Source organism: Plecotus auritus (assembly GCF_963455305.1).
Source record: "Plecotus auritus genome assembly, chromosome: 4".
In the NCBI taxonomy this organism is placed as follows: domain Eukaryota; kingdom Metazoa; phylum Chordata; class Mammalia; order Chiroptera; family Vespertilionidae; genus Plecotus; species Plecotus auritus.
The window spans coordinates 2,498,587-2,512,263 of NC_137775.1; the positions used below are offsets into that span (position 1 = coordinate 2,498,587).

The 13,677-nt window shown below is 44.1% G+C and overlaps 1 protein-coding gene across 8 annotated transcripts in view; it reads right to left on the minus strand.

Moving 5' to 3' along the window:
- The window catches only part of QKI (QKI, KH domain containing RNA binding), a 136,252-nt gene extending 122,817 nt beyond the window's left edge, over positions 1 to 13,435 (minus strand). For 7 of the 8 annotated variants that reach the window (XR_013960544.1, XM_080667080.1, XM_080667079.1 and 4 more), the window contains exon 1: positions 12,850 to 13,137. Coding sequence is in view for 7 of the 8 variants with exons in the window: in XM_080667080.1 (XP_080523206.1) it covers positions 12,850 to 12,991 (142 nt within the window). In the remaining variant the exon portion in view is untranslated. Of the gene's footprint in view, positions 1 to 12,849 lie in introns of all 8 variants that reach the window. The other variant, XM_080667085.1, reaches the window with a different exon arrangement.
- Positions 13,436 to 13,677: the final 242 nt, after the last annotated feature.

Here is a 13,677-nt window from a genome sequence, read left to right on the forward strand (position 1 = left end):
CACCAGCAGCAAAAGAAACTTTCATTTAGTAGCTAAAAATGTTAACATGTCTGTAGTTTTGATTTCTCTCTTATTGGTGTGTTGCATTGGCATTGTTTTATTATTTTAATAGCCAGAGTTTTGCTCTTGATGTCCAAGTTTTAAAATAACATTTAAGTACTTTGGTATTTGCATTGGCATTGTTTGCAATTGTTTTAATATCAGAGCTTTGTTCTTGATGTTTAAATTTTACTTTCATTATAGTAGCTTAAAAACAAAAAAAGGGTGAGATGTAGAGAACGCCTGGGAAGGCACATGGGCATTCTTTAATTATTGTCAGCTGAACATGCTTTGCCAAAAAGGCAGATGTGTTCTCAGCATTGACTCTTATCTTTGCCCAGGTGTCGGGGAGTGGGTTTTGACATGTAAATCCAGTCAAGCACCAGGAATGAATAGGACTTGGGCCTACTCAAGAATGCAAATAATCTTTTTGGTGAAACTTCCCGGTATTTGGGGTATAAAATAAACATGCTGCGTGGGCTCTGGGGCACTGTCTCTCCATCAGAAGAGGGCAGCGGTCCACCCGGCCCCAGCTTTTTCCTTCCATCTCTGTGTCTTGTCTCTTTTATTTCTCAATCCCCAGCACCTCTATTTGAAGAACCAGATCATCTCTCCTTCCGTGCTGGACGCGGAAAAGAGAGACCCCCGCCATAATGATATTGAAAGAGAAAGAAAAAAGTTATTAGTCACCATTTGAGACAGCTAGCAAATCAATTTTACTTTGAGAACCAGCCAACAATTAATAAGAAATAAGCATCTATCTGGCTTTTCCATTGGAAAATTATTTTAGAATAGCAATATATTGCCTGTTGGTAAAAAAAAAAAGGGGGGGGGGAAGGGGGGACTTTACCTTTTAAACAATACCCAACTTCACAATTACCTATGATGTGCTGCCTGAACCTACTCATTCCTTTAGACCTAACTTCCAAAGTACTGTATACACAGGGCATAGAGACAAGCCCCAATGGCAAGGAAGTTCTATCAGTGTAGTTGAGAAAAAGAGATGGTTCTAGATTTAAGACTTACAGTCGTAAGAACCAGATTAAATGAGTGGTCCTCAGTAAGCTTCTGGTTTGGACAAGCCAGTTATATTTTAGGGACAACTACATAAATCTGAATATGGACGGGTTATTACGCCACGTGTAGGATTAAACCATTTGCTCTGTGATGTCACTATGTAGGAAAATGTTAGCACTTAAAGATACATAAAACATTTAGAGATGAAATGTCAAGATATTTCTAACTGACTTAAAACAATAATAAAAAATAAATATGATTAAAGTAAAATGGATGACGAGTGTAGTATAAAGTTCTCAGAAAGTCTACATTGTACTTTATAACACACAGATTTCACACTAGATAAGTGAGGTTGGGACAAAATTTTCTCCAAGTCAAACTAATTTATGAATTCCTAAAATCCCCTCAAACCAAGAATTTCTTCAATTCTCTTTAATTCAGAGAAATGAAAGCTCAAATCTAAGTAATCAAAAATTGAGCTGGCAGCTAAATGAGCCCCACATCCTTAATACTGCAGTATGAATACAGAATCTGTGAATAAGAAGTAAACAATGTGTGTATGTTTATTTTTACTTAAAGTACATCTCTTAAAAACCTGTAGAGCAGTGGTTCTCAACCTTTCTAATGCCGCGACCCTTTAATACAGTTCCTCATGTTGTGGTGACCCCCAACCATAAAATTATTTTCGTTGCTACTTCATAACTGTAATTTTGCTACTGTTATGAATCGTAATATAAATATCTGTGTTTTCCCATGGTCTTAGGCAAGTGGTCGGCAAACTCATTAGTCAACAGAGCCAAATATCAACAGTACAACGATTGAAATTTCTTTTGAGAGCCAAATTTTTTAAACTTAAACAACTTCTAACGCCACTTCTTCAAAACAGACTCGCCCAGGCCGTGGTATTTTAGGGAAGAGCCACACTCAAGGGCCAAAGAGCCGCATGTGGCTCACGAGCCGCAGTTTGCCGACCACGGACTTAGGCTCCACAGCAGCGGTTCTCAACCTGTGGGACGTGATCCACAGGTTAAGAACCACTAGCAGGGTCGCCTAAGACCATTGGAAAACACAGATATTTATATTACGATTCATAACAGTAGCAAAATTACAGTTATGAAGTAGCAACGAAAATAATTTTATGGTTGGGGGTCACCACAACATGAGGAACTGTATTAAAGGGTCGCGGCATTAGAAAGGTTGAGAACCACTGCTGTAGAGTTTAAACCTAAAATATAAATATTTTATTAACATTTTATCTTAGCTCTTCAGTGTCCAATTTCTACTTCCCTGAACCCATATATTCTATATATTTGTTTGTTTGTTTTATTGATTTTAGAAAAGGGGAGAGGGAGAGAGCAAAGAACATCAATGTGAGAGTGAAACATCGACTGGATACCTCCCACAGGCGCAAAACAGGGATTGAACCTGCAAGCTGGGTAGCTGCCCTGACTGGGAGTCAAACCTGTGACCTTTCATTGTACGGGACGATACTCCAATACAGAGAGCACCCGGCTGGAGCTGCTCTCTCCACTGTTGTTAGTTTACCCCCAGAGCCATTGTGACACCCTGATATAATCTAAGCCTTCAGCAGTTCCTTTCAAAGCTCAGAATAAAATGTACACTATTCATCCTGGCACTCAAGGTCTACTACAATATAGCTCTCACCTCGTCTTCTGGTGCTACTTCTCCACATGCATTTGCCATTCCTGAACGTCTTTCAATTTCCCATTACCACTGTATGACACTACTGTACCTTCCTTCCACCCTCCCATTCACTCATTAAATCCTACCGAGTATTAATACCAACTCAGGTTCCACTTCTCCAAAAACCTTACTAGAAATAGAAACTTCAGCTCAAAGTGACTTCTGAACTATCCGAATGACTGTAGTGAGTGATTCTCCTGCACATATGGAAAAATAACCTCTCTTTTTTCTTATTCTCTACAAATTCCTTTATCTGATTATCAGTCCTATCAAAAACATGCTACCTTACAGGGAGAACCTCTCATGCATACGACACTCTATAGCCTCTGAGTACTTTGAGGTTAGCAGGGCAACTGAGGTTAGATATCTTGTCCAAGGTCACCAACTAATTAGCTAACTGCAAAGTCATGATTAGAACCCGGGTCTGCTAGTCAAAAAAAAACACAACAAAACTCTTACCACTTTGCTACATGTAAACAAACACAAATTCATTTTCATACGTATGCTGGCTCATGTGTGTACACATGTATACACACATCTACCGAATTGACACCTGAATGCCTGTCATCACAATGGGAGCATAACTGCAATAATGGTAGTTGCAATAGCAATAGTAGAGGATTAGGTATAGTTTATTACAGTGTAACTGTATTTGGCCATGATTTGATATTTTAATTTCTTCTTAAAAATTTTATTCACCTGCCACCACATAGCATCGATTCTATCAGAGGGATACAATGACTGTAATACAGCATGCAAAGACCTGTACTTTATACTTGTTTTGAACATACTTGAAAGGAAGTCCATGCTTCAGATGCAGGCATCAGGAATGGATGCAGTGGCTACCTAGGGCAGCTCCCATTTCTGTCAATTCAGCATCATCCACCTCCTAGCGGTCACTCTTCAAAGTTGCTGCCTGATAAATCACTGAGCTATTACCACCCCACACTAATCTAAACTGATGCAAGTATAATACCTTATGACTTGAATCACCTAGCAATCAATGTTAAATCTCTACATTAAATCTTCCAGTCAGAATGTTAAATCTCCCCTTGCATAGTTAATTACATTAAAGTTATTGTAGTAATAACAGCAGCAACAATACTAAATTTATTTGTACCGTATTATTTAAAGAGCTAAGACTCTATCCTTTGGTTACTAAGAACTTTTAAGTGAATGAGTTTAAATCTCTAAAAATGCCTTTACTTTCACTTTTAGCCTCTTAACTATAAAAACTTACCATTAAAAAAAACTACATTCTAATCCAAGAATCTGATCAGCATTTGCTCAAGTCCCACAGATCACAGGATTAAGAAAACCCCCGTGTGCCTTTTCCTCATGCTCACAACGTGACGCCTCAGCAGTGTTCGCACACGGAACCCCTCTGGGGGTTTTTCTGGTTTCCCCAGTGCGGCAGGCACCCTCTCAAACAGGTCAGAGGCAGCCCTAAGCTTCCAGCTCCAGCTCTGACACTCGCTTGCCCTGTGGTTTGGACGAGTCACCACCGCTTCAGACCTCGGTCCTGCACCTGTGAGATGAAAATAGCACCCCAGGACGCACAGGGTCCTTGCAGTTCTGAAATTCCATGATCTCCCATGACTTTAATTTTCCTTTAAAAAGTTATCTTTCCTATTACTTTTCAGTTTTTCATATATACATCTCTTCATGTACTCTTTATAAAACACTTTTGAGAACCCATAAAATATTATGACATTAAGAGGTAATGAAAAGGTTACAAATAAAAAATGCGTTTGCCTTTGCCATGCATTTTCCCATTTGCCTTTACCATGCATTTTCCCACTTCTCTTAAATGTAGTAAATACATGTAACTTACATATTTTTATATTCAATTTTCCGATATATTTTAATCTGTTAATTTAGCTCAAAAGTCAAGGGCTCCCCCAATAATTTGTAACTGACCAGGGATCATGCCCTTACAACAACTTGTCCTGCACTAAAGCAAAAAGCAAGTTGTTTACTTAAGACCCATTCCCCTTTTCACTGTTGATATAGACACTGAGTGGCCAGATGATGATGACCTCTGAACGCATAATAATCTGGCCACTCAGTGTATATCCTATGTAATAAAAGGCTGATATGCAAATTGTCCCCTCGACCAGGAATTCGACCAGCAGGCAGGCTGGCCAACCACCCATATCCCCTCACCCTGGCAAGGCTGGCTGGACTCAAACCATGCACGAATTCATGCACGAATTCATGCACCGGGCCTCGTGTGTGTGTGTGTGTGTGTGTGTGTGTGTGTGTGTGTGTGTGTACGTACCGGGCCTCTAATATGTGTGTGTGTGTGTGTGTGTGTGTGTGTACGTACCGGGCCTCTAATATGTGTGTGTGTGTGTATACACACACACACATACACACACACACACACACACAGAGTAGCCCAGATTATTATGCGTTCAGAGATCATCATAATCTGGCCACTCAGTGTATAATCATTTCAATCCTGGGGCCATGCAGATAATTCATAACTTCCAAAGCCTACCTTGTTTTGGAACTTGGCCATCCTCAGCACCCACTCCCAAGGATTTCAAGGCCAGCGTGAGTGCACACCCACTGCATGTTCCCCATTACACACATGTACGCTTGCACACATGCCCTTCCTTCTTTATCACCATGGCCATATAACATGGGCCCACCTTTGCATTTTGTTGTTTTCCTGACACTTCGATACCCTTGAAAAGCATCCAAACTGACAAATTCGGCTTTATCGTAAATAATGTAATAGAAATGGTACAGCAAACTGATTCAAGTCACAAGATTTAGTTTAATAAAACTAGTTTAGAATCAACATATGAAGCAGCATTACAAACATAAACAAAGTTTTACTTTGTTAGACTTGGATGGATGGATTTTCAAACTAGACTTTCTGCTTCAGGAAACTGAAGAAATGGTGAAAACATTAAGTTGTTAATTATAAGAATTCTGCACAAATCACTTAACTAGTACAATATTGTTAAACACTGGTGACGTTTATTTAAAACACTGTTAAGACTAAAGCAGAAAAATATACTCCTTTTAAAAGGGTTAAGTTTCAGTTAACTGAAAATTGCAATTTATTTTCTAAGTAGTAGCACATTTCAAATTAGCTTGAAACACCTATGCTTTAAAAAACTGCTATTGTGTTTAATTACTGTAACTGCCACATGAGTTTAAACTCAGCTTTCTTCTAACTAAAACCATTCAGGTGGTCCTTTTTTATCCTGAGTACATCAAAGCAGCACTTACGGACGGGCACCTTTCCTATTTATTGTGCTTTGCACAGAGTACAAGACCTACATATCAGTTGAACGTTGACATTTGTAGGCAACTGTCTAGGGCAGTGGTCGGCAAACTCATTCGTCCACAGAGCCAAATATCAACAGTACAACGATTGACATTTCTTTTGAGAGCCAAATTTTTTAAACTTAAACTTCTTCTAACGCCACTTCTTCAACATAGACTCACCCAGGCCGTGGTGTTTTGTGGAAGAGCCACACTCAAGGGGCCCAAGAGCCGCATGTGGCTCGCGAGCCGCGGTTTGCTGACCACTGGTCTAGGGAAAACGCTTATCTATATAATTCCATAAATGACAAAACTTTCAAGAACCGAAATGGACACTGAGAGCCTGTCTCTACTTATGGAATGACATACTTTGTATAAGGACTGGCTAGAAACTACTACTTAAGTGACTTTATCTTTCTAATTCTCATTCACACCAATGGTAGCAAAGTAAAATTAAGATTAAGTTCCTTGAGGTCAAGTACTGCAATATTGTAAGATTTCTAAAATATGTCATTTCTAAGAAAAAAGTCGTTTTTTCTAATTGCCAAAACCATCACCAATTGTTATACAATTTGCGTAGTCCCCTATTTTTATAGAAACTAGAAATAAAAAAATATAGTGTCAACCTAATTTATTAATTCAACAAACATCTGAGTGTACATGTCACAGGCTGAGGTGAGCACCCCCAAGAAACTAATTTTAACAGGGTAGACAGACAAAAAAAGGTTAAGATCACAATGGTAAGCAGGATAACTACATAGAGAGTGATACCCAACACAGACTTGGGTTGTATCTACAGCTGAAAGGAACCAACGTTTTGCCCCCCGCAGCTGCCTTCGGGGATATTGACTGTAAGCTGGTTATTAAGAAACAAGACTCAGAAAGAACCTTTGCCCTCCCTGCTTTCCTGCCCAAGAGATTCAGATATAAAAACCTGCTCCAGGGAGGGAATCTTAGGGTGCAGCCTGAGCCTCATTTAAACCAAGTGCGGTCCATGGAGGGGCTTCAGACAGGAACCTGTTAGCTGGACAGGCCCTGTGAGCCACGGTGTCTGAGGCGCCTGCGAGAATTTCCCTGCCCCGTGCCAGCTCTTCCTCAGCTACCTGTGAATGGCCCGTTCTCACTATGAAACCTAGTATCCCGTCTTCCCCGGTTCTCCTTTGTCCACAATGTCTCCCAATGTCCACAATGTCTCCCAATGGCCACAATGTCTCCCAATGTCCACAATGTCTCCCAATGTCCACAATGTCTCCCAATGTCCACAATGTCTCCCAATGTCCACAATGTCTCCCAATGTCCACAATGTCTCCCAATGTCCACAATGTCTCCCAATGTCCACAATGTCTCCCAATGACCACAATGTCTCCCAATGTCCACAATGTCTCCCAATGTCCACAATGTCTCCCAATGGCCACAATGTCTCCCAATGTCTAAATATGTCTCCCAATGTCCACAATGTCTCCCAATGGCCACAATGTCTCCCAGTGTCCACAATGTCTCCCAATGTTGCCTCCCTGTCTCTGGAATGTTCATGCTCCTGTGAATTTCCCATACACAAGTATTTAAAATCTGATTGTCTCCTGGTAATGTCTCTTAGCTTGATTTGCCCAATTAGAACTTAGAAAGTGAGAGGAAAGTATTAATATGTTAGCCCCGCCCCAGTCACATTTCATAAAACAAGCTGTGCTCACACTGAAAAGCTTGATGCTATTTTTGCTGACAAATGAAAATAAAACTGCAAAAATCGTACTTAGACATCAAACAATGGAGCTATTTTGGGCCCCAAAACTGAAATGTCAATTTTTAAAAGGGGTATAAGCATTCCCAAAAAGTTCTCATTAAGGGAAAATAACTTACTGCACTTAAAATTCACAATGAACTGTCGTAATGTCAAAAAATAGAGGGGTCCAAGAACAATTAAGTCCTGTCACCATGTAAATAAAAAATTGATACATAATCCCAATGATGACCTCTTACACAGGCACAGGCACAGGCACAGGCACTAACCCTATCTGTTGGCCGTGAAACTGGCCTTGGATCTCTCCACAACAGTCGGCACACCAGCAACAGGAAGTTGCTCAGTGGGCTGTTTTTATGTTATCAACAAATACAACCAACAATGGCACAGCACTTTCCATCTCCAACAGAGAAAGGCACGTTTTACTTGTAAGTACACCATAAATTAAACAAGTTGTATTAACTACATGGAACTTCTCAAGTAAATTAAAATGTAGTTCCATTCCAGATTATTAAAAACTGTCCCTATGATCAAACTGGTATAATTCTCTAAAACAAAAACCTTACAGATGTAAGTATACTGGCCTCAAAAAAGGAGTATGGTGCCTCAATAAAGGCAAGGTCAAAGCACAGGGGTGGGGTTATTATACTGGTGTCTTTTGTTACAGCAATCTATCTTCCCTTAAGAAGCAAATCAAAACCGCTTGTCCTATGGAAAAATGATGCACTTCAATCAACTTCAGGACAATGATTTAGTGAGGAGCTAATAACAGAAATACATGTGCAAAGTATTTAAAAAGTCAACTTGTTTTCACTGATATTCTCAAAGCCATTTTAGAAAAGTGCTCATACCAAACATGCTTGCAAATGCAATTAGCAAAGAGACCTATTTCTGTGAACTCCATCACACGATATCCTTGGGAGTCCAGCTTTTGCTACAAAACATGTAAACGGGATGAAGCTTTAGAAAGGACTCACCTTCTGCCTCACAGTATTTGGATACATATTCCGCCTGTGGGGCAGTTAAGCTTCAAAAATACAGAATGAATGTTGAATAAATGGTAGAAATTACTCCCACTATTATTTTATACATTTGGTGACACCTCCTGGGTGAGGAGAAAAAAGGATAATGGAAAGGACTGATTATAAATATTGGCTTCCTTCTTGTTACTACCAATTCAAAGGACTGTGTACGAAAGCAAAATCTTTGCTCCTAAAAAACAGACTGATTAAAAAATATACCTTCACTGCTTTCACTTAAGTAAAATCTGCCACAGATATTGATTACTGTCAACAATCCGTCTGGGAAGAAAAACCCTAAAACTGTAGTAAATGTATATAGCGAGAGGCCTCGCGACACTAACAATTCGCCAGTTAAATTTTAAACTAAGATTTTTGTAGACAAGCAAGATTTAAAAAAAAATTAAAAAGTGAAGTGTTAGAAAACTAGGGGTTTGATACACTCCACAATGAATGCATAGTAAGTGGAAATAAACACCATGGAAAAATGTTAACTAGCAAAGCAGGTTTTAATTTAAAATATTTTTGCCCCCATTTTTAAGGGAGAGCAGAGTAAGTTCAGGTAAAAAGGGGAATGTATAATGCCCACCCCCCCCCCCCCGCGCCAGAAAAAGAGCATGAGAAAATGAAAATGCGTTTTTCAAACCAGTAATGGCAGAATCTAATCTAACACATTTGCTCTTTTGCTAAGCCACACACTAATTTTTCAGGTATTCACAATAAAAAGATTTAGGCTGGCCTTCCTCATAAACCATATTATGCATGTTAACTTTCATTACCAACAGCTTTAACATTCCCTCTGCCTAAAAAATAACTCAAAATCCCTCTCCATTTTCCCCTATTTGGAATTTTTAAGTCAAATTGATTTAATTTTTTAATAAAATTCTTCTCAATTCTAAATTGCAACAGTTTATAAAAACCGAATTTTCATTCAAGTACTGTTGCTGCTTAAGTTTCATTTTCATGACAAAGGTTTGAAAAAACAAAAAGCAAAAAAACCACCTCATAATAACTGCTCTTTCCTATGGACAGTCCCAAGGTTCAGTTGAAACTCCCGAAAGAGGGAGTAGTTTAGATTTTAAGACCTGGGTTTTATCTGTAATCATCTCTATCTTCAATAAAAGATTCCTAAGTACTAGAATTATCAACTAAAGTTACATCCTTTATATTGATATGACATTTATATGACGGTTCCAACTTAGAATGTACTCACAACTTTAAAAAGCAACTTGAGAGAAAGTCTGACAACCCTCCATAGTCAAAATGCAGGCTAAAGGCTAACTCAGCATGGAATTAAAATACTTGTCTCTAAAGCATTCAGGTATGAATCAGCTAAGAAAATCCAAAACACCTCAATCTCAAATTTGTAACTAGCCAAATAAAAATCCTCAAACTGACAAGCAAAAATTTTTAAGGCTTACTTTTGGAAAACGTTTTAAAATATAACTTCAAAAATACAAAATACTCAAAATGTCTAATTATCAGAAAATACACCTACTGGAACTAAGTATAGTATCGTGATTAAAATAATCACTAAAGTAAAATTGAGAGTTTTATCAAAATTTAAAAAGAATTTTTCAGCCAATCCTACGGCCGAAGGAAAATGTAATCCCTAATCACAAACAGAAGTCATGATTAATTTGTTTTGGACAAGGACAGGCCACAAAGGAATAAAACACAACTTGCCAAATTTCAGAACTAAATAACCAGCACGAAAACAAAAGTGATGCACTTCAGAAACCAGTATTTTTCTTCAGTCAAATTAAGTTTACAATAAGGCTAACAATTACAGGAAGCAGCTTATCCCACACTGAAGAATAGCCCCCTTTCCTGCGTGTTTGTACTGATAAAAACAAAACTTCCTCCTCAGGTTATGCTGTCCATTTCATGGATCCGAGCTGCTACACAGGAGCCATCTTTCCCGGGAGCTGAAAAGGCCCGAGCAGGATGGACTGATGGAGAAAACCACATTAAAAACCGACAAAACAGAAAATACTCTCACCCTCAACTACTTGCCCAGCATTTAAAACTCAAGTGATTACTATTCCCAGCCACAGAGAAATGAACAAACATTTGTTAGAGATAATGACATAATTGGAATTTTAGATTTAGGAGATTAAAATTATCGACGTCAAAGGTTAGAAACTTTCTAACAGACAACAAACCCCAAATTATCGGAAGTTTTGTATCAACTTAAGTTAACATGGAAGTCTTTTAGAACTAATCAGAGAAACTCACGTTACTTACTTTTTAATATAATACGCATAAGGTGAAAATATCTCCTCGTGTTTTAAAAATAACCTCATGCCATTTGATTGAATTCAAGATTTTAATTCAAAGAGTGCAATTTAACTTTAATCCTAAATATCGCCATGGCCTATTTTCATTTTAACGTCCATAAAGGATTCCTTCCAAACAACTGTTCTAAAGAAGCAAAACACCTTAACAGAAATTTTTACTAATACTACTAAAACTCTAACGTCACCAAAATATGCCAAGTAGAAAAATCGCATGTTATTTTTGTGTGATATAATTGTTCCAGTTTTAAAGAAAATGTTTCCAATGTTGTAAATACATGTATAAACACGAAGTGACAGAGGAAATTACCTGCTACGATTTAAGTTCCAACTACATTTAATTTAGGTCAGATTGGGTATGTTACATTTTGCTCCAAACGTTTCTCCTGTTTAAAAAACAATAACTGGCGCCCCTTAGCGCTCACATTTGGAAATACTCGATTGAAGAGTTCCAGCTTTTTTTTTTTTTTTTTTTTTTTTGACATTCCAGAAAGTTTTCTGCCTCCACAATCTTTCAAATGCCAACGCAAATAGGAAAAGCAGAACCCCCTTAAAGGGACAGCCGAGTTTTTTCGGGAGCAATTTGGCAGGAAGAGCGGCTGTGCCGCCGGGGAAGCCGTTCCAATATGGTCGCTGCGCCCTGCGCCGCCTACGCGAGCACAGCCGGGCCCGCCGGTACCTGTTCTGCACTTTCCAGCTGTGCCCGGCTCTCCCGGCCAGAGCCCCGGGCTCCCGTCGGACCACTGGTATCCCAGGAACATTTCCGGCCCTTTGTTCCCGAGGGGCACCCCAACTCCCCAAGCTTCGGAGTCTCTGCCCAGCTCCACTGGGGACCATCTCGAAATCCTGGTGAAAAGCCTAAAAGCCATTGTTCCTCTCTCAACACACAGTTTCCAGTTCTATCCTAAACGGTCCTTCCCGGGTGCTTCTACAGAAACAGAAACTCCTTGCCGCTCGGTCTTCAGCGCAGACTTCGCTGGGCCCCCTCACCCCGAGCCCACAAAGACGCACAGCGCCCGGAGCCCAGGGGATCCTCGGGCGCGGCTGCCTGCGGGGACTTGTGGCCGAACCCCGAGTCGGCCGGGGCCGCCGCCGTGCCCACGGCTCCCTCCACCGCGCTCTCGGGCGGAGTTGCCCCCCCACCCCGCTTTCTCGCCCCCTTCGCCGCCGGGTCTCGTCCTGCAGCCCCGGGCGCGTCCCGAGCGGCCCCGCGAAGTTGCCCGAAACTCGGCCCGCGCGGCCGTCCGCGGGCATTGCCCCGGGAAGGGAGGCTCCCGCGGGGTCGCCGCCTCCCAAACAAAAGGCCAAAAGTGCTCCCGGCGGCCCGGCCGCGCCGCCTCGGCCAAACCCGCGTCCCTTTCCTCCGCCCGCGCGGCTCCCTCCAGCGTCCGTGCGGCACAAACTCCCAACAAAGCGCCGCCGCCGGCCCCCGCGCCGGGAGCCCCGCGTCCCCGGGGAGCCCCCGGGAGCGGCCCGCGCCGTGTCCTTCAGGCGCCCGGGGGCGCGGGCCGGGCTCCTCCCCGGGAGGCCCGCGGAGCTCGCCAGGGCGCCCACCCGGGCGGCGCGGGGTCCCGGCCGGGGGTCCGGGGGGCGTCCCGCCGCGAGTCCCTCCCGCCCGCCCGCCCGCCCGCCGCGCCCCGCCAGCCCGGCCCCGGCACCGCCTCCCCGCGCCCCGCCCGGGCCTCCGGGTCCCCGCGGCCGCGACCTCCCGCCCGCCGCCCGCCCCACGGCCGCGGCGGGTCCGGCGGCTCACCTTCGTCCAGCAGCCGCTCGAGGTGGTTGAAGATCCCGCAGAAGTTGGGCAGGCTGCTCATGAGCTTCTTGTCGTTCATGAGCTGCATCAGGTAATCCGGGGTGGGCTTCGGCTTCTCCTTCGTTTCCATTTCCCCGACCATATTCCAGGCTCCGCCGCGCACGCCGCCCGCCGCCGCCGCCGCCGCCCGCGAGGAGGGAGGGGCGGGGAGCCCCGGCCGCCGGCCGCTCGGGACTCGGCGTCCCGCTCCGCTGCTCCCGCGCCGGGCGGCCGGACCGCGCGCCCCCGCCCCGCAGGCACTTTCCGCCGCGGCTCCGGGCCGTCCGCCCGCCCGCTCGGCGCGGCTCCCTCTCGAGGCGGCGGGGAGGCGGGTCTCCGCGGGCCGCTCGGCGCCGGACGAGGAAGAGCCGGGCCGCCGCCGCCGCCGCCGCTCGCTGGCCGGTCGCGCCCGCTCGGCCGCCGCCTGAGCCGCGGGTCGGGGTCTCGCCGGGGCGCCGCTGTGCCGCTGCCGCCGCGCTCCGACTGCGCTCCTCCTCTTCCTCCTCCTCGCCGCCGCCTCCTCCTCACTCACTTGGCGGCGGAGTTCGCCTCAGTTCAGGCGGCGCTGCCCGCGGCGGCGGGGGGAGGGGCGGCCGGGGGCGGGCGGCGGGCGGGGCCGCGCAGGGCGGCCGTTAGCGGGGCCGGCGGCTCGCTCCTCCCCGCCCCGCCCGCTCGGGCCGCCGGCCGGCTCCTCCCGCGGGTGGGCGCTGGGGCCGCGCCGGGGTCGCCGCCGCGGGCGGGCGGGCGGGCGAGAGGGGGTGGCGGGGCTGCCGCGGCGGGCGGCGCGGG